We start from the raw sequence: 20,487 nt of genomic DNA, 5'->3' as shown, positions 1-20,487 counted from the left end.
AGAACAGCATCAGAAAAGTTGACTTTTAACCCAAACCCAAGATTAAGAAGCAGGTATTCCTGAACTCAGACAAAACTGTTTTAGAAGGAAGCTATTTCCAAACTTGCTATTGCCATTGTCAAATATTGTAGTGTTGTTAGGAAGTTTTGGAACATCTATGCATGCCTGCAATAACTGTGCACTACAACAGGTGTCACAGTCTGCATTGCTCTTAGTGGTTTGTTTGCCCAATACTTGTGTAAGAACCAATAGTAGTATCCTGGCTGACAAAAAAAGCTGAGGGTTAAGTTGGATTTAGAACTGAAGAGGAGTGATGACAGGAGGTGAAAGCAGAACGTAGTTTATTTCTAAACCATTAGAATTGTATTTGTAGTGTATCATGCACGAGGAGTGAATGAAATGTTACATAAACACTTCTTAATAGTAAAAGTGATTGCTGGAAGAAAGAGAACGTGGAATTACTCAAAGATGAAGAGTAAATTGAGACAAAAATTGCTAGTAGAGTAGCTGCAGTAAATTCTCCCTTTATTCAGACATGGAGTGTTAGATAATAGTGGGGAGTCAGGGGCTTGTTTGCATGATTTTGTGCTGATTAATTTGTGTGGTATATTTGACTGCTGTTGCCTGACTTTGAGAGTTTTGAGACAGCTTTGAGGTTGACTTGTATAGTTCAATGTTCTATCTGGTTTTGCTATACTGATATTCTTAATGGTTTATGGTTTTCAGCTGAAAATGAGAGCTGGAGGAATGAGTGAGTCATCAAAATGGAAAAAGCAGAAGAGATCACCAAGGCCACCTCGACACGTAACTAAGGTCTCTCCTGCAACAGAACAACCAGCAGCCAACACTAATAACGTCACAGGTAGGCTGAAATCTTTTTCCAGAGACTGGACAGCATCTATTTCAGAGCTATCTTGGAATGTCTTCATTTAATTTCTCTTAACAAGTTGTTCTGCATTATACTTTCTTAAATTTTAGTTTTTGGTGTCTGTAGCAGTAAATATGTTGTAGCTTTTCAGATCCAGGAGAAAAAGTTTGAAGGAGATAGAATAGATATTGATGACAGAAAGCACAGCCCCACTGCTAATGTGGACAGCATTTCTCTGCCTTCAGTGTGCCTTACAGTAGTTTATAGAGAAGGTGAAGGAGACCTGAGAAGGTGTCTGAGGTCATATGAAGCTATTTGGTGTGGAGCAGATGGAGGGTGCCTCAGGTATGTGAAGAGATTGAGAACAAGAACACTGGAAAGAGGAGAGCTAAGGGAGTTGAATCTGAGGAGAAAGTAGTGGTAAAAAGACTGTGTGATGCAGTTGCCTGCAACAGAGGAGGTAGTTGATCATGAGTGGCGTATTCTTTCATGTACTCCTGAAGGATGTACTAAATGGTGTACCAAAGGGAGTGGGAGTGTTGGTAATGAAGGATGAGCAAAGTTTGACCAGGGAAGAGATACGGGTGGGACTAGGGGATGTGCAGAGACCTACATATCTGGAATGGATGAGTGAACATATTTCTCACTACAGGTGTAAAGATTGAAATTGTGCACCCATAATCCATGACATTTAATAAAGGTAATGGGGCTACGCACATTGAGACAGAGAAATACAGGGGGCACTTAAAACTGTTTGGGAAAGAATAGAAGCTGATATGGAAAAAGATGTGGAGAGTTATCTAGGGGAAAAGGAAAAAAAAAAGAAAACAGGTAAAGCGTAAAAGTACCTGAAAAGTTTGTGTGCAGGAAACTGCACAATTCCTTTGGCGTGTGCTTCAGTTCAGCCTGCAGAAGTGATGCAGTCTGTAACAAGTGATGCAGTATGTGACTAGTGCAGTGAGCCTGTAACATGATGCTGGGGGACTTCTGTATCCTATTGCTGTGCAGTAGACTAAATAGTTAGGACTGTTTTAACCTCCCTTTTGGATGAATGAGTCTCTCTAGCTGAAAAGTACTCTGTTTCTTGTGCACTCTACATTTTGACGTGTCAGACATAAACATTAACAGTGAAAGGAAGCAGACAGGAAATTTGAAACAATAGGTGTGTAAAATATGTAGTTCTGACTCTTATTCCACTGCAGAAACCTATTAAATATATTGTGAATGATTCCAGATGCGTTTTTACAGAGCAGCATGGTTGCTGAAAACTGCAGAAATAAAAAATGAGATAAAATTGCATCCAACTTGGAACAGACATACAAAAGAAAATTTAACCCTACATAAATCATCATTATATTTTGAGACTTTCAAATAGGTGTTGAATTACATTATAAATCCTGTAACGTTTTGGAGAGGAAAACGTTTTAGAGAGGAAGTTGTATAGTTTTATAAAACACGTTGTTAACTCAGATCTTGTAGGGCTAGGCAATGTAATAATTGTGCAAAATAACAAAATTGATTGTGTTAACCCATTGCATTTAGAAAAAATTGAGTAACATGCTGCTACTTATTTAGGACACTTCCAAAGATCAAGTCAGCAATAAAACATCCCTCTGTGCAAAACCATATACATTTCACATGTAAATACATAACATAACTCTTGTTTGTTTCTTTGTTTCATTACCATGCTCTTGAGTCTATCTTCTCTTTGAAAAATATTTGGTTTACTTTTTTTTTAAAGTTCTCCTAAAGAAGGGCTTAGGTTCCTGGAGCATTGCCTCGCATTTGGAAATAGTAAAAATACTCACTGCTCTGTTTCAGACCTGTTTGAATTCTATTGCAATTATTTGTTTAATGTGTTTTAAAGACATAGATTTTTCCTTCCAGTTAAGGTAAATAATAATAATCTCACTTTGAAAGAATGACTAAAACTTTAAAGTGTTTGTGCCATTGTATCAAAGTGTAAAGTACACCTTTGGGGCTATTTTCTACTTTCTTCTCAACGAGAGAAAACCTCTGCACCCTTTGTTTAATGATATGAATTACCTTATTCTCTGAGTCTGTTAGATTCCAACTACTGTATTTTAATTTGGAGAACTTACAGTATCTCACTGCATTAATTTTCTCTGTTCTCTACATTAATACGTAAGTATCAGATCATTTGTAGTGCGATGCCCTGATGAAAGTAAGCCTTTGCTGCTGTACTCAGTGTATGAACTTGAGACTGAAAGACAAAATTATGCTGATCTTTTTGCTTCTATTTCTCATCAGCAAGCGGAGTTACTTTCATAGATGCTCCTTCTCCCAGTTCTTCTGGAAGCTCTGAAAATATTTCATCTGCAGTCAGCCCTGCTACAGACAGTGGTTTGGAAATGTCCTCACAGACCACCTCCAAGGAAGACCTGACAGACTTGGATCAGGTCACTTCTTTGGGGCTTCATGCAGGAACGCCTTCAAATGAGGCCAAAGTCACTGATAATCAAAACCAGCCTGAACTCCAGGTATACAGTTGCTGATAATAATGCTGGGAGTTTTTAACTCTTCTTTAGTTGTGGGTTTAGTACACACACTCTCTATTCCTCTTTTTGGTCACAGTGTTTATATTGTATTTTAAGGCTTGGGGTCAGAGTAAAACATCTTCACTATAAGTGATTTGTAAATTCACAAATATTCTTTTTTTTTTTTTTTCAGAGCTACAGGTGCTCTGAGTGGTAAAAATGCTTAGAAGGTATAGATAGAAATAATGTGCTGAAATTATGTAGCATTTAAAACCGCAAAAACGAACTAAATCCTAGCCTCAAGAGCAGTAACAACTGATAGATTGTGGGAGTATCTTCAAAGTAAAATTCTAGTCTCATAGCCTAGAATAAAATAAATTAGGTAAGAACTAGATGGAAATGAAAGTGTTGGAAAGAGAGGGCTGCAGGTTGTCTAATGTAATACCTTCTAACTCGTTTTGCTTTTTTCCTTTCCTTCTTGGATGACTGATATAAATGAAGAACGAAAATCTGAGGGAGAAGATCCAGTCAGCCTCTGTTGAATCTATCCCTGAGGTTCTAGAGGAGTGCACTTCTGTAGCAGAACATTCTGACTCTGCCTCAGTTCATGACATGGATTATGTAAATCCCCGAGGAGTACGTTTTACTCAATCTTCCCAAAAAGAAGGTGAGAGGTGGGCAATGTTGCTAAAGTCTGTTCTGCTTTCCACTACTCTGTGTCACTTTCTGCTCTGAGCGTGATAAATTCCTGTTCCTCAGCTGGTCTGTAATGAATTCATTTGTAACACTTGTTAAGCACCAGAAAAAATTAGAAACAGAGTCGTTAACAATACTGATGTGTCTCATTTTCCATTAGGAGCAGCACTGGTCCCTTATGGACTGCCGTGTATTAGAGAATTGTTTCGCTTTCTTATCTCGCTCACCAACCCTCTTGATCGCCACAACTCTGAGGTGATGATCCACATGGGGTTGCAGCTGCTAACTGTAGCTCTGGAGTCAGCTCCCATTGCAAACTGCCTGTCCCTCCTAGGACTTGTGAAGGAAGAGTTGTGCCGACATCTATTTCAAGTGAGTCTGGCTTGCGCTAGCATGGGGTTTGGTGCTAGAGAGTTATATACTAATTTGGATCAAACAGTCTATTGGAGTATAGTTTCTGAGGTTCGATGGATCTCAGTCTTAAAGAAGCTCTCTGCTGTATTGCAATGAGAGTTCTGAATTGCACTAGTGAAACAGTGATGTTGCAAAGCCAAAGATGTTGTCATGTGCCGTTTTCTTTAGGCTAGGGCTGTGGAAGATGAAGCTGATTTGAATGAACAGTTACTGAGGGATAACACCATAATGATATAGTTGGTTTTCAGGTAATTATGGATGCAAGTTACTATCTTAGTAGTAGGTAGAACTTTTGAAGTTCCTAGCTAGTAACTGCACAAGGGCCATCTATGAGGCAGTTCTTCTCCCACGTTACTTCTCCACAAAAAGAATCTGATGACTTTGCAAAAAAAATTGTAGTAGGAAAATAGTGTTACCGCATGCAGAAGGAAATTAAGTTTATTCGTTCTCGCTTAGTAGAAGTGAGACCAGGAGGTTGAATAAGGGGTTGTTTTGTTTTGTTTCTTGTTTCTTTGTTTTAAATATTTGCTATGGGAGACCATGTGTTGATCTTGAGGCTGTCATGAGTACCAGTACTTATAGCACATAATGAGTAGCCTGTGTAATTCTTAAGGCTTTTTGTCTGTCTTGTTCAGCTACTGAGTGTTGAACGGCTCAATCTGTATGCAGCCTCCCTCAGGGTGTGCTTTCTTCTCTTTGAGAGTATGAGAGAGCATCTGAAATTCCAGCTGGAGGTGAGTTTTTTGAATGTCAATAGGTACCTAGTAATAGTTCCTCAGGCTTGTTAAATACATGTAACTAGGCAATCAGATACAGTGTGAAAACCGCTGAGTGGGTAATGGGTAGGCTAAGTAGGCCTTGTCTTGTTAGATAATGAAGCATCTTTGAGACTGGTAAACTGTAGTTGCCTACTTTCATTCCATTTTTTTTACAATGGTAGATTCAGTTGCATTAAATAATAGAACTATTTGAAACCTTTTTACAGATGCCTTCAGAATGAGCCAGCATTGAATATATAGGGTAATGTCAGCTCATGTGGGAAGATGATACTTACATCTGTTTCTGTAGTCCTCTAAGCTATTCACTGCTGCTTTCCTTTCTCTTTCCCTAAACTGAGCTGCCCTGTATTTCTGCCAGATGTATATCAAGAAATTGATGGAAATAATCACTGTGGAAAATCCGAAGATGCCCTATGAAATGAAGGAGATGGCTTTGGAAGCCATTGTTCAGCTGTGGAGGATTCCCAGCTTTGTGACTGAGCTCTACATCAACTATGACTGTGACTACTACTGTGCCAATCTCTTTGAGGAGCTCACCAAGCTGCTCTCCAAGGTGCTGAAAAGTCGGGCTTGTCCTGGCTTGCTCGGGCTGCTAGCCTTCTGCACAGGCTGGGAGGGCATGGAGAGGAAAGGGTATGCCGAAGAGAAAGTCAGTATGTCAGAGCATGGTAAACACATAAGCAGAACCTGCGAACTGGAATGGTTGAAAGATTCTAAGTGAGCAATTTGAGACAAAGAATGCTATTTAACATTTGGGAGCAGAATGGAAAATAAGCATGAAATGTATAATAACACAGCAGATAAACCATACATAAGTGATCAAATATATATTAAGTAAATATCAAATATATGTGGAAATTTTGTTTTGTTGTGTGATCTAGGGTTCATGAAGCTGAAAAGGGAACATCCTTTCCCCATTATGGGGGGAGAGAGAGAGAAAGATAAAACTTGTCTAATACTTGCATATTTTCTTTCACAGAATGCCTTTCCAGTCTCTGGACAGTTGTATACAGTCCACCTGCTGTCTATGGAAGCATTGCTAACAGTGATAGATAGCACAGAGGCACATTGCCAGGCCAAAGTGCTGAGTAACGTACATCAACAGGAGAAGGAAGTTTCCAAATCAGGCCCAGAAACAATGAATAACACCAAAGAAACGAGCAATAGTAAGACTCCCTTCCTTGATATTTTGATACTAAGCTTAATCTTGTGCTAAACATGTGAATCTCGTTTTAGTAATGTATGTATTAATCTCCATAAATATATCTTTGGTTTTCACCCACTGGTGTTTGTAACCTTGCTGTCAGAGCAGGCCCTCAGTTCACTGTTTGAGAATGACTTAATACTTTTTTCCATTCCAGATCTTACCTTTTAGAGGATTTAGAAACCTCTTGCACATGGAATAATCTTAACAATCTTAAAAAAGAGATTTTTTTTTTGCTTGTTAATTTCAGAAACTGGAACATGTAGTTTAAATCTTGTATTGCTTATTGATCAAAACAGCGCATGTTTTTTCACACCTCTGAGTGGAAAAAAAAGAATTACCAACTTGACTTTGCTTAATATGTTCTTGAGACTAAGACTCTTTTTTTTTTTTTTTGGCCAGCTGCTTCTGTGACCTAGATTTGTATCTATTTGAGCATTAGTGAACAGAGCAGCTCTTGTCTTTATTTTCCTGTGGAAATAAGATGGATGTCTGCTATGTTTGCTGCTTTGCTGTTTATCACAATAACGATAGTGATGAAACTACTTTGTCTCTCATGATTTTGTCTCACATGAAGAAGTGAAGTATCTAGTTCCTGGGTTAGCACCCACGCCACCCAGCACCCATTCCCTGTCTGTTTGAGTGAACAATATGGCGGAAATAAAATTCAGAGAGATTAAAATGTGCACCTCATTAAGTTTATATAAAGGCCGTGCCAAAACTGGCAGACACAAGAAAAGGAGAGCACGCTGTGGGATTAAAGTAAACAAAATATTGAGTGTACTGAGGAATCACAGCTACTGGGGAGGGGAAACTCACTTAAATAAGCACAGTTTTGAGTGGTCAGTTCCTAATTTCTTTGATATCTTTTTATTTGGATTATGTATTTGTGAGTATTTTTGTTTTGTTTTTAACTTCTATAGATAATGAGAGAGTGCTCAGTGAGGGAAAATCCTCCACTGTAGTCTCAGAGCCAGGTGGGGCGTGTCCTCCCACCAGTGGTTGCCTTATGGCTGATCAGATGAAGCAAGGCTGCATGGAATTGGGAGGAGGAAGTGAGACAGGTAATAGTCTGCAGGACCCTAAATCTGAGTGTGTGTGTGTGCTGAGAATGGTCCTGACATTTGCTGGCTGGTTTTACTATGCCATGGACTGCTGCAGCTATTGTGTGTTTATAATGAGAAAGAAGTATAGTGGTGAATATTTGTTTTATATTTGTGCTATATATGCCTACTAATAGTTTCATTTCTTCTGGGAGGGGGGGTTAAATCTTGTAGGCCACTTTGGAGCAAAAATGGATGACATTCATCCCAAAGTTTATAATCTAAGGTAGTCAAGGATTTTCCAGGGAATTAGTAATGTGAGTAATCACAGTAGCCAGAAAGTTAATTCTTGTGGATGTGTGAGGTTGTCCAGGACAAGAAACCACTGTGCAATTATGCTGCAGAAAATGCGGGTGGGAGGAATGTAGTAGCTGTATAGTAGGAATGTGACTGTCATTTGTAGAGCAGAATGTTGCAGCAAAGCTCCATGACTGAAAATTGTGATGAGACGCTATAGTGGGCTAGTTGGTGCTCTAGGGATAGGCTTGACTGTGATGATAATTTGTTCTTCTAGCTGAGAAGAGTATCCCCAAGAAGCCTACCAGATTTTCTTGCATCCTTCCAAGCCCTCAGGAGCTTATGCAGATTAAGAACAAAAAGAAGGTATGTTTGTGGGGATATGCTGTGGTGTGTTCTCCTTGTTGCCCATGTCTTGTAGGCTTTGCATGACTGGTCATGTCTCAGAAGTTTTGAGTTCCAGTCTCTGCTGGTAAGAATTAAATAGCAACTTACTGAAAATCTTGCTATACTGCGGAGAATAGTGATGATTATTATCTATTCTGGTTACTTAGTTGTGCTGAGTTGCAAGGAATTTGGGAAAAATTTCATGGCACAGTGTTTAAGGCAGGTCCACCTGAATTCTGAATAGGAAAGTTGCTGGGTCTAGTTTTCATTATATGGGGTTAATTAGCAAATTCCATCAAAAAGGGCAGATTGCCTACTCTTATCAAACTTATCCATGGGAAGTATATTGAGAGGCCAGCAGCATTAGTGCAAGCTAGTTTACTATTCTGTTTATTCTCATATTTGCTTTATCATGAGGATGACCAAAAATATTGTCACAATTGTGGCAAAGCTGTTCTTTCTGTAATGTTTTTTTTTTGAGCTTCATTAATCCAGGTTACAGTCTAAACTCTATACATCTCTGACCAGAGATGATTTGTATTTTCTTAAATTTATTTAAACAAAAATACTGAAGAAAGTACAACAGATCTCTTGCTAATGGCATACTAATCTGCTCTGTGATCCACTCTGGTAGCCTCCAGATCTGAATGTATTTTAAGACATTGGTTTCTCTCTAGAAAGTTTGCTGCAGTACTGAGGATCTTAGTTCTTAATGCAGTGTTGTTGTGGGATAATGCTAAATGACTTTCTGAGCACATTAGGGAAAATGCTTGTCAGCAGAGTCTTCAGACGAACTGCTGAGTTTTGACATTAGCTAATTTCAGTTACTGTTTCCCTTTTAACCTTTTGTATTGCATTAAGTCTAGCTTTCAAGGCAGCCTTGGTGATGAATTTTGTGTGAAAGTTGGTTGTTGAGAGAAACCTTATATAGTGGTTTCACTGTTCTAACTAAAACCTTCTAATGAGATGCCAGCTTCACTGTGGTGGCAAACAAGGTTAGAAGAAATTAAGAGCATTGCCAGTGGCTGGTCCCTGCAGTAGCTGGGAGTTCCCTAAAGAAAATTCCAGGAGCTTCTAAAAAAGTACAGGACACTACAGCAGAATGCAGAATACATTCATAAATCTCTGTTAGTTTGCCTAAGAAAAATCCTTTCCTGACCCTAAATGTGGTAGTGATTTCGTCTTAAGCGTGTAAACAGAACATGCGTGTAAACATCATAAGCATGTAAACAATTCTGCACACAGAACATTCAGATTAAGAAATGTTGATGCTGACATGGCATTAGCTTGTTCTGCTTCCTTTAACTAAAAAAAAAAAATCAAAAAATTACCACAGCTGGAAGGCTGAGAAAGCGAAGTAAAAGCAGGAAACACTTTATGCATTGGATGGAAAAGTTTCTTTTTTTTTTTTTTTAAAGGCAATGACCAGAAGCTCAGAGGCTGTAGGACTGACATGATTATAAATGCAGTGCAAACTGCCAGCAGTTTGATCTCCTTTCAGATGGTCTTAAGAAAGAAAACAAGTTTTATTATGTTGTATATAACACTAGAATCCCCTAGGGGGTTGCTCTACAGGATTTGTTGCTGAACAGAAATGCTCCTAGTGTCACAGTCCCTTCAGGCCTTACATAATGGGGCAGTACATGGTTATTATTATATTACACCCTCACTGAGTTTCTTGTGCTCTCTATGCTGCTTCAGGAGCTACATGTTTCACTGCAATTTGAAGATGTTCACACAGGCATGTTCACAGGGAAGCAGGAAACAGAGAGCTGGTGGCTTCTCAGTTATTGAGAGCCCAGGGGAGCTAGTAATCATGATGGTCACGAATTTAGTTCACTAGGTCATCACTAGCAGTTTGATCGTGATAGGAGCTAACAGAGAACTGACATTTATTCTAGTGCCTTAGTAAAGTTCATATGGTTGTTTGTACTTTTGTTTTTTTCTGAACACCAACAGAAAATTCAGTTAACCCCTTCTCAGTCTGGTGTTCTACTGCACTGACTGTGGTACTGTCCAGTTTCTTCCCTTCAAAACTAAAAATGTACTTATTCTTTCCAGCCTACAGGTAGCCTTGCCATGCTGGAGCATCAGCATGGTTCTTGGAAGTACCTTTCAGCTGCAGAATGTTGTCTAGTACTTAGGCTTTTGAGACACTTCCTTGCATTGTCTAAAAGCTGAGGATTCTTATTACATGTCATGCAGTGAGGTAGAATGTGAGAGCCTGGAGCCAAAGGGGATAGACAAAGGCATGGTCTAGTGCTTCCACTGTAGCTGGATAGAGCTGATCTTACCCATATGTTTGGGGTTCCTCAGCGACCTTCCTCTGCACTGTTCATGAACTAGAGTAGGTGAGGTATCTGGAGTAGCAGAACTAATTGCTCATTGAAACTTCAACGCTTTTCATGCTTAGCCTGCTCAGTATGACTTGATGCTAAATTCTTCTGATGAATACAGGTCTTCTGGCCTTGGTTAGCCTTTCCTGCTCAATTACCCAATACGATAAACTTGATCATGCTAAGGTTAATCTATTTTCTACTTAATGCTTTTGGTTCAAACACTAAGAACAATCTAAAGTAAGAAATGTGCTTCAAGACTGTAATTGTCAGAATGTTGTCTTCAGCTCCTGATAACTGGTACAGAGCAGTTCAACCAAAAGCCAAAGAAAGGGATACAGTTCCTCCAGGAGAAGAACCTTCTTGCCACTCCCATAAATAACAATGAGGTGGCCAGATGGCTACGGGAAAATCCTCGCCTGGACAAGAAGATGATTGGGGAGTTTGTGAGTGACCGTAAGAACATAGATTTACTGGAAAGCTTTGTTGGGTGAGTATCTTTATGTATCTCTTTGTGAAAGTTGAATTCAGTGATAAATTAAAATGCAGTACAACAGTAGTTCCTGGAGGCATGGGATCTATATCGCTTGGTTCTCTGTGTACCAGTATGCCTTAATTCTGTACATCTCTCGCATATGGGTAGCACCTGAGATGCATATGATAGTGTGACACCCAAATTTTTTTCAGTAGGGCCATTCTCTGTGAAGACTGCCAAGATAATTAAGATTTTCTCTAATTATTGGTGGTTCTTTGCTATGTTTTGCCTGCTCATGGTATTTTTTTGTTCTTCATCCTCCTTTACTGTCTATTTTCAGTGAAGTCTGGCATTCTGATGTAGTCAGTAAGTTTATCCTGTCTTTACTATCCCGTTTCAGTTTCTCACTGCAGTTCATTCTTGTTGCAGGACTTTCAGCTTCCAAGGTTTAAGACTGGATGAAGCTTTACGACTTTATTTAGAGGCCTTTCGATTACCAGGAGAGGCACCTGTAATCCAGAGACTTTTGGAAGCCTTCACAGAACATTGGAGGGTGTGTACTTGGTGGGCAGAAATCTCAAATACTATGTTTCTTGTGCATCTGCCTTGATGGACATGACAAATCAAACTGCCTATAAAAGCTTACTGTATGCTGCAGGTAGTAGCTATTATTTTGTAGAAGGTAACAGTAGCACATAGATTTCCATTTTGTTTTTTGGAAACTAAAACCATGGCCTGTTTTTTTTGTTTGTCCCAGAAATTATTCAGTACTGTGAATAAGAAAATAGTTATTTTGATCACTGATATATCCCTGTTACTGTAGGACTGATTTGTGCCTCTATTTGCCTTTCAGAAATCAAATGGATCCCCATTTGCTAATAGTGATGCCTGCTTTGCCCTGGCCTATGCAGTTATTATGCTGAACACTGACCAGCACAATCATAATGTCCGCAAGCAGAATGTCCCAATGACTCTGGAGGTGGGTATTAGCAGTGTAGGCACCTGTCTTCTCTTGTTTTGTTAGCAATGAAATATCTGGCATTCTCGTTTGTTTGTTTGTTTCCCCTGGCATTCACGACGCACGTATACAATAAGCTGGTGGGCAGCACTGAGGTTGCATACAGTTGGAGAGGAGGTCTGGAGGCAAGGGACAGTCTTAACAAGTAGTGAGCTTAGCAGGACAGATTGGCAAGTTAGTCAAGAGGCTTCTGTCTGAACAAATGGTGTCCTAAGACAGAGCAAGAATGAGAAGGTTGTTGAACTGCTTTTCAACAGTTCCACAGTCAGGGCTTTGAGAGAGTTCAAGTCCTGTGACTGTCAGTGTGCGGTACAGACCTGTCACTCTGATGTCCAGCTTCAGCTAAGCACATGTTCTGTTATCTCTGTTCTTTCAGTGTGAGCAGAGGCAGGAGCTGCTGTGCGCTGCCATGCTGCTAAGAATAGTATTTTGTCTTTGAACTTGGAGGATGCATCCTGAAGAATGCAGAAAAATCTCTTTCTGGTCCCATAGAAAGCAAGTGGAGTACTGAACGAAGGCAAGCAGTTCAAGCTGGAGATACTAGGAGAGTTACATTGGTGGTTTTTTTGTTTTCTCCAGGAGTTTCGGAAAAACCTGAAAGGTGTGAATGGAGGCAAGGACTTTGAACAAGACATGCTGGAAGACATGTACCATGCCATCAAGTAAGAATCAACCTTAGATCTCCTTGTATGCAGAGAGAAAATGAGAGTTATTTGGTCCGTGAGATCTTCAGTGACCACAGAGGGAGGCTCACTGATCATGTTTAATTCAAACCACCTTCCACCTCCACATGGGACTAGAGTAACAAGCCTGTCACAGTGATTGCAATGAATTTGTATCTTTGGATTCTTGCCATGGTATTTTAATCCAAAGAACTTAAGATAACATTATAAAATACATGACTTCTATCAACATACGTAATAATGGCTGAGCAAGAGCAACACATGAGAAATGCTGAAACTAAGAAGCCTCTGTCCTCCAGGCTAAGCCTTTAGATTTCTTCAGAACTTTTTATGCAGTGCCAGAGAAAGCAGCTCATCCCCAGGACAGCACTGTTGCTTTGACATAGCTGTCCGGGTCTTAGTTGCATATTTCATTTCAAAAGCTTCTGAGCTTTTCATATGAGGCTACTCTGTGCACCCAATCTCTTCTGCCACCCCTGAAGCTCTTGGCATTCTGACCAATATTTGAGGAGGATTCCTGGTGACTGAAGCCTTTTTGGGCATGGACTAGCTCTGAGTGGGGAGCTTTAATAATAGCTCAGAAATCTACCCTGTCAGTAAATCCAGACACTGCAAATTTGAAGCTGAGAGGATTATGTCTCTGAGGAGACAGGATATAACTCTTGACTCTCAGCTGGTTTCAATCTGCAGTTGCAGGCAATGGCTTATGCTGGAAGCAGGACAGTGTGCTTACGTTGGGCCTCTCTTTTGAGCCTTCTCCAGGAAGGTGAAGATGCTGCTTGTACAGACTGTCCAGAAATTCTTTGAGTTGACTCAAGCTTTCAAATGGAGTTCTGGATTTGATTGGCCTCTTTTTCCTGAGGGTGTTGTTAACATTGTTTTAGTAGTGTCCTGAGAATATCCTTGTATTTTTCAGTGAGATCGTGACTCTGTCCCAGTCTGTTTATCCTCCCTTCACCAAATACTTCAGCTTTTTCATTGTGATCAGCAGCTAAATCAGTGGCTACTGCTCCGTGTCAGAGAGATTGTCATCCTGTCATGGTTGAGATTGAGGCGTATTATTAGGAAAAGAAATTAGAGTATAATCTGTACAGAATAATACATTATCTCTTCAGGATCTTAGCATTTCACTTTTGAGTACAGAATTTCCTGAGACCTTCCAAGTGCTTCTGTTAATACTAACAAAAAATGGGTTATTTGAAAAAAAATATGTTATTGACTACTAACACGTTTTCCTGTAAAATCTCAGTAATTATTACTCCTGTCAAAATAACACAGCTTCCCGAAACTGAGAAGAGCTTATTTCCTATGCATGAAGCAAAGTGTTTCTTTCATAGGTACTGTTAGCACATGAAAATTGCTTCTTTGGCAACTGAAGTACATTATTTCTTGATTTCTACAAGTTGACCTCTGTTTTTCAGATTGCCTGATCTAATATTTTAAGTAGACTTGAGATTATCCTCAATTACTTGGTCATTTGGAGAAAGTTATCTCTTGTGCATTGTTACCCAAGTTTAGGTAATGTGTATTTTAACCTGAGATTACAAGTACTACTTGGCATTAATCATAATTGTTTTGTTATTGCATAGCTTTAATGAAGTCAGAGTAGGGAGTTGTGGTACCCTGGGTGTGAGTCACCCATTACACATTTGATTTCTTGCTTTATTTTTAATTTTCTATTTGTTGGCTTTCTGATCTTTAATTTTCGCATAGTTTGAATATTCACATTCTTATACAAGGTTACTTGCACCATTGTTGACTGCAGTGGTATAACAACTTATTTTTCTATTTGAGAGCAATGAGATATGCATAGTGCTCTGAGAGGATGAGAGGTGGGGGGTTGTGAAGCTACGCTAGTGCGCTGTCAGAAGTTTTCCAACATTTAACTGCAGCATATGTTGCGTTTTCCACCCGTAGCGTTAGGTAGCTACTGCTTCAGTACTATACTTACATGGTAGTTACCAAGTGCTCCTGAGAGCCACTGCACTTTATATCCAAGGTATTGGAGAGGGGCAGAGGAAGCAGGCAGGATTTGGAAAAGAGAATGTTTCAGCAACTGGCAAAATCACTCCAGAGTAGATATCAATTAACTCTGGGACCATGTAATGGAAGGTACTTTGTAAATGTTACATTTGGCTCAGAATGAAAAATTCAACCTTTCTGCCTTCCTCCCTTGTAGAAATGATGAGATAGTGATGCCAGAGGAACAGACGGGCCTGGTGAAGGAAAACTATATCTGGAATGTCCTGCTACATCGTGGTGCCACTGATGAAGGAATATTTCTCCATGTGCCTCCTGGAAGCTATGACCACGATCTCTTCACCATGACGTGGGGGCCAACCATTGCAGCACTTTCTTACGTTTTTGACAAGAGCTTAGAAGAAACAATCATCCAGAAGGCTATCTCGGGTTTCAGGCAAGTCTTACGTTTGTGAAACCCAGGAAAGTTAGTTTGGGTATTATCTAATGTCTGTTTGCTGAAGAGATCACAGTGAATACCTGCTGTTACTTGTCCTAGCAATTGAAGAGCCTTTTTTTTTATTGTGGCCTACGCTCTCCTAGTTCTGTTCTTTTGTTTGTGGTGATTCACCTCATCTTGGCCTTTCTTAGTGCCGCTGGCCGCTTGGTTTGATTGGCATATTGTAGTAAGTTTGAGTGCTTTGGGGTATGTATTTTTAAATTCCAGCATAGTTACATTTAAATGACTTGCTGACACAGCTGTACTGCATAGAAGTGAAGGGAAAATACCTCTCCTACCTTGCATAGTGATGCTGATAAAGTCTTGGGATATCAAGAAAACCTTTCATGAACTTACGTATATGAGGCTGTTGCTGTGACTGGATGGAGTAGAGGTTGTTTGTTTGTTTCCTTTCTCTGATCAGTATTTTGAAATGTTGCTATCTCTAGGATGCTGTATTGGAAAAATCTGTGGTTGTAGTTGAATTCAGACCAAGCCATACCTTAAGTGTAGTTTTAAAGCTCTGTTAATATGCTACTGTAGCCATGATCTCTTGCAAATTGGCAGGTTTAGTTGAAGGTTTAACGTCAGCAACTTCTTCTGTCAAGACATGAAATTTGGCATATTGGCTCAGCTGCAGGTAGTTTGTCTGTTTGGACTTGATCCTTGGAAGTGATCCTGGCATCATCATGGACAAATATCAGGGGTCCAAGACTGAAGGATGATTTTGATTATATGGTGGATAATAGTAGACTCTATACATGAGCATTTGTTATGTGTGGGTAGAGAGGAAGGCCTAAAATATCAACAAAGCAGCGATCTGATTTGCTGTCTTGTACAGAGACTTCTCTCTGCCAAGTTATTACAATATTTTCTGTGTTCTTCTTCCCTTAGAAAATGTGCAATGATTTCTGCTCATTATGGCCTCAGTGATGTGTTTGACAATCTCATAATTTCTCTCTGCAAGTTTACAGCCCTCAGCAGCGAGGTAAGTTTGCAAGGAGGGGAAAGAAGTATGTTTTTAGTATGCTGGAGCTCTCTTCTTCTGTTAACTGGTAATGTTGGTTTATTTTAGTTATCCCGGTATCTGTAGATAACTATCAGCCCCTGCCTCAAGTTTTCTGGTAAAGGCAATGAAAAACTGTGTGGTAAAGTAAGAGTTCCACTGCACAAGTCCAAATAAGTGGATTTCCTACTTACTCGCAAGTAGCAGTTTGTATAATTGGTGGAATAAACACTTAGAGCTCCATGTCATCAAGACAGCGATCATCCATACTCCCCAGTGAGTTTATGCATTTCAGTTATTAAATATTTGGTTATAGGGCTTATGCGGTGCCAAGAGGGACTGTTCTGTGATCTGTTCCCCATAAGTGTAGGGGCTGTGTATCTGTGCAGCATAGAGTGGTTAGAAAAATATGCTTTGAATTGTCCACTGGGATCAGGAAATAACATCAGCAGTTTGTTTCACCCTTAGCAAGAGCTAGAGCACTATTTCTGATGCAGTTCAAGGTACAATGATTGTTGTAAGCTTCTTCGCCCAGATGATCTTATGTGGAATAGCATCTGCCTGATGTTTTTCCCATGAGGTTTTTGATACGTAGTATGTGGCAGAAGGTGCTAAGGAGATGACAACAATTCCCTTCTAAGGTCAGACATACAAAGAAATGTCCAACACTGTTCTTAAAACCTGTACAAGACCCACAATGAGCAGAACAGAATTTTGCCAAATTGTGCACACATACACACAAAAAGGAGTGGGGCTGGAACAAGATCTCTAGAGAGTGAGAGTATGGATGTAAAATGGCCCAAACAGATAATTTTTGAAATCTTTCAAAGGGATAGCAGAAAGAGAACAGTCCTGCAAATTAGTCCAGTTAATGGAGCTTGGCTGTTCCAAAATTGTGCAGAAAAATTGAGTTGTCTGAACTGGATGTTTTATGTTGCTCACATCCTGCACTGGTAGCAGTGAAAGAGCACCAGCTTGACTGTTAAAAGACAAAAAAAACCAAAAACAACAACAACAAAAACAAAACAAAACAAACAAAAAAACCTCAACAACCAAGCAGCGGGATTGCTTTTGATTCCCTCTTCCTGCACATCTCACATCAGTAAAGATGGAATACTTGATCCTCTCCAGGCATACCAGATTTTGAGACTACCAGCAGATAACATAAGCAGAGGAATGTCTGCTGTGAAACAACTGCTTGACGCAGATTTACACAGTAGAAGCAACTAGACTAAGCCCTCAGAGGCACCAGCTATTGCCAGCTGCATCGCATCTAGTTGTGAGACTGGAATCTGGAGCAGTCCTAGGTCTGTGAAAATTAAGCAACCATGCCTTTTGCTGATGACGTAGAATCAGGGAATTCTGGATTTGAACAGGGCTGTGAGTTCTTATCTTTGGCTGGATTCCAGCAACACCAGTTACTTTCTGCTGCCCTAAATTCCTGAAGGGCTTGAAGACATCAGTGGAATATGACAACTGAACAAATATTTGAGAGACAGTCTGGTGGAAGGGGGGAAGGAAGGGATGTCTTCAGGGACTGAGGAGACAAAACAAAGAGGGACTGTTAGAAAGTGGGAGAAGAACATTGAAGTGTCACATAGCTGCTAGCCACTTCCCAGGCTAGATCACCCTGGTGATCAGGTATCCCCACTGAGCACTGCAATTGCTATCCATGGACACTTTGGTTAAAAGAAGAGGAACAGAAAGGAATATAGAGGTGATTAGTTTGCTGTTAACTGGTGTTCAGAGCAACTTTGCAAGTCCAGAATGGTTTTGGCCAATTTCCATCTCTAACGGTAATGGTTGTAGCCAGAGGGGCGGTGGTACCTTTTGTTAAAGCTTTGATTCTGGAGTGAGTTCCCATTGCACGGTAAGTTAGTGTTATTGAGTTTGCAGCTAGCACTTTCAGAGTGTTCTGTAGTGGAGAGCTTACGTCTAAGTGTCTCAGTGATTCAGCTTGCTCTGGAAAGCCACCTTGTCTTTGTTTCTGTGTCAAGCGAACATGAGCTGACTTAGTTATCCCCAGCATTGTACAAAGAATTCCTGCCTTTTCTGTAGCCAATTCTGATCAGCCTGTCTTGATTTCTGTTGAAAAAGAAACATCTCTTGCTGACTGCTGCCCCTTTTCTTTCCTGTAGTCTATTGAGAACCTGCCGACTGTTTTTGGAAGTAATCCCAAGGCCCATATTGCAGCAAAGACTGTGTTTCACTTGGCCCATCGCCATGGTGACATTCTGCGGGAGGGCTGGAAAAACATCATGGAGGCCCTCCTGCAGCTTTTCCGAGCAGAACTGCTGCCCAAGGCCATGGTGGAGGTAATAACAGCCAGCCCACGGGTAGCTGAAGACTCAGGGAGTGGGAAGCTGGCTTTTCATAGAATCAGTTCAGAGTGGTGGAAAGCTCCCTTGCAAAGAAGGCATGGATTTGGTAAAGTGTGTACAGATCCAGAAAGCCTTCAAGAAATGTAATGTTCAAGTAACATGCAGGCTCCAGCTTGTTTTGCAGCATTTTTTCCCTCATTTTAGTTTTTAGTTGTATTTGCAAATTCCACCATTCATTTTACTTGAACAAATTTTGAATATTGTGCAGAAGAGGGATGTGCTATAGGCATGAAGTATTAGAGTACAGTATTAGTATTGCCAGCTGGTGGAGATATGTGATTCTGTGGGTAGAGGGGTGAAGAGCTGGATTTGGCTGGCTGGAGGCAGGTGGTTGAGTGTGGTTTTTCATCGTTAAGTGAACCATTACAGGGGCAAAAGCAGGCTACAGAGAAGTAGACGACTGAATATATATGTACATGTTCTGGTCTGTCTTCCAGGTCGAAGACTTTGTGGATCCCAATGGTAAAATCTATCTGCAGCGTGAGGAGACACCATCTAACCGGTGAGTGGTGCAGGTAGCTCAGGCAATCTTTTTATCCTCCTTAGTTCTGGAGAATAATATACCTTTTCTTTTTCTTCTTTAAATGTTTTCTTACTGATGCTGGTGTCTTCTCATTTGCAGTGGTGAATCCACAGTGCTGAGTTTTGTTAGTTGGCTCACCCTTAGTGGGACGGAGCAATCCGGTATGAGAGGGCCATCTACAGAGACACAGGAAGCAAAGCGAGCAGCTCTGGAATGCATAAAGGTAAATTACAGGCTGTGAAAGAACCTGCTTTTGTTTGTGGTGACAGTACTATGTGGATAGCAGGTAACAGAAGCATAAATATGCATGTTTCTAGGCAGTATTCCAGGTTCCCAGAGGACTTGGGAAACGTAAGAAAGAAAAGAGGAGCAAATCTGCAATGCCAGCTATAGGGTTTTATATGATTGACATACAAACGTAGTAACACTTGAAAGTAGAGACAGTTTTGCACAAGAAACTGGCATCTGCCCTTGGCACCACAATGCTATAATTAAGCACAAGCATATAAACTTTCGAATGACTAATCTTTTCCAAGACAAAGCAGTCTGTGAGCAGATGTTTATTTATAAAGGGCAAGGAGCTATCTGATAAAATCCATCTAGTGCTGTGAGGGGATAATTGATGTTAAAGGAGTATACAAGTTCTCAGTTTTCCTCCAGGTAACTGTGTTGAAGCCACTCTCAGTACCTACTGCAGCAGCGTGTGGTGTTTTGTGGGGGATTTGTTTGTATGCCTTCTCCATCCCCTAGATATACTATTTCTCTTTTCTGTCTTTTCCAGCAATGTGATCCTGAGAAGTTGATCACAGAAAGCAAATTCCTCCAACTTGAATCCCTCCAGGAGCTGATGAAGGTGAGAAAGATACTGGGCAAGGGACTGGACTGGTGATGGGACAAGTCTGCTGAGTGATCATGGATATGTGTTGCATACTCACCTAGGTCCTGTGTCCTCAGAGGATGTTTTGAGTCTATCTGGGATTTGAAACCAGCCGTTAGTGTGTCTGTTACTTGTAACTTCTGTGCAGATAGCCACAATTTCTTCAGAAGCAGAGAAAGACAGTAAATTGTGGAAAACATTGTAAAAGTCTTTTGATAACAGGAACGGTTTGAAAGTTTCGTGTGCCATTTCAGTTCTGGAGGAAGATTTTGCTCTTACTCCTCATATGTCAGGAACTCTCTCTTTATATGCAAGTTGATGGCTTGTGGGTAGTCACTCCTAGGTACATTTGTCTTTTCTGTGCTTCAAGTATGCTTAATAAAAAGCTGTTGGCTGCTAGAATTCCTCCCCATCTGAGGGACTCCATCGGAGTTTAACATTCTTTAAGTTTGAATTACATCTTTCTTAATAAAACATAATTTTCCATATACTTAGCTTGGCCCCTGACCTTCAATGTATTTTTGATGGACTATCCACAACATCC

The 20,487-nt window shown here is 40.3% G+C and overlaps 1 protein-coding gene across 2 annotated transcripts in view; it reads left to right on the top strand.

Annotated features, from left to right (window-relative positions):
• The window catches only part of GBF1 (golgi brefeldin A resistant guanine nucleotide exchange factor 1), a 99,323-nt gene that overhangs the window by 69,374 nt on the left and 9,462 nt on the right, over positions 1–20,487 (top strand). For both annotated transcript variants that reach the window (XM_021398997.1, XM_021398996.1), the window contains exons 9-27: positions 727–862; positions 3,140–3,369; positions 3,868–4,033; positions 4,223–4,434; positions 5,112–5,210; positions 5,614–5,808; positions 6,235–6,421; positions 7,383–7,523; positions 8,077–8,165; positions 10,810–11,012; positions 11,427–11,550; positions 11,851–11,976; positions 12,595–12,677; positions 14,878–15,114; positions 16,051–16,144; positions 18,301–18,477; positions 18,981–19,045; positions 19,166–19,289; positions 19,848–19,919. In XM_021398997.1, coding sequence (XP_021254672.1) covers positions 727–862; positions 3,140–3,369; positions 3,868–4,033; positions 4,223–4,434; positions 5,112–5,210; positions 5,614–5,808; positions 6,235–6,421; positions 7,383–7,523; positions 8,077–8,165; positions 10,810–11,012; positions 11,427–11,550; positions 11,851–11,976; positions 12,595–12,677; positions 14,878–15,114; positions 16,051–16,144; positions 18,301–18,477; positions 18,981–19,045; positions 19,166–19,289; positions 19,848–19,919 — 2,760 coding nt within the window. The remainder of the gene's footprint in view (positions 1–726; positions 863–3,139; positions 3,370–3,867; positions 4,034–4,222; positions 4,435–5,111; positions 5,211–5,613; positions 5,809–6,234; positions 6,422–7,382; positions 7,524–8,076; positions 8,166–10,809; positions 11,013–11,426; positions 11,551–11,850; positions 11,977–12,594; positions 12,678–14,877; positions 15,115–16,050; positions 16,145–18,300; positions 18,478–18,980; positions 19,046–19,165; positions 19,290–19,847; positions 19,920–20,487) is intronic.

Source organism: Numida meleagris, chromosome 5, assembly GCF_002078875.1.
Source record: "Numida meleagris isolate 19003 breed g44 Domestic line chromosome 5, NumMel1.0, whole genome shotgun sequence".
Lineage (NCBI taxonomy): Eukaryota > Metazoa > Chordata > Aves > Galliformes > Numididae > Numida > Numida meleagris.
Note: the sequence above shows the minus strand (reverse complement) of the source record. Positions and strands in the feature narration are given on the sequence as shown.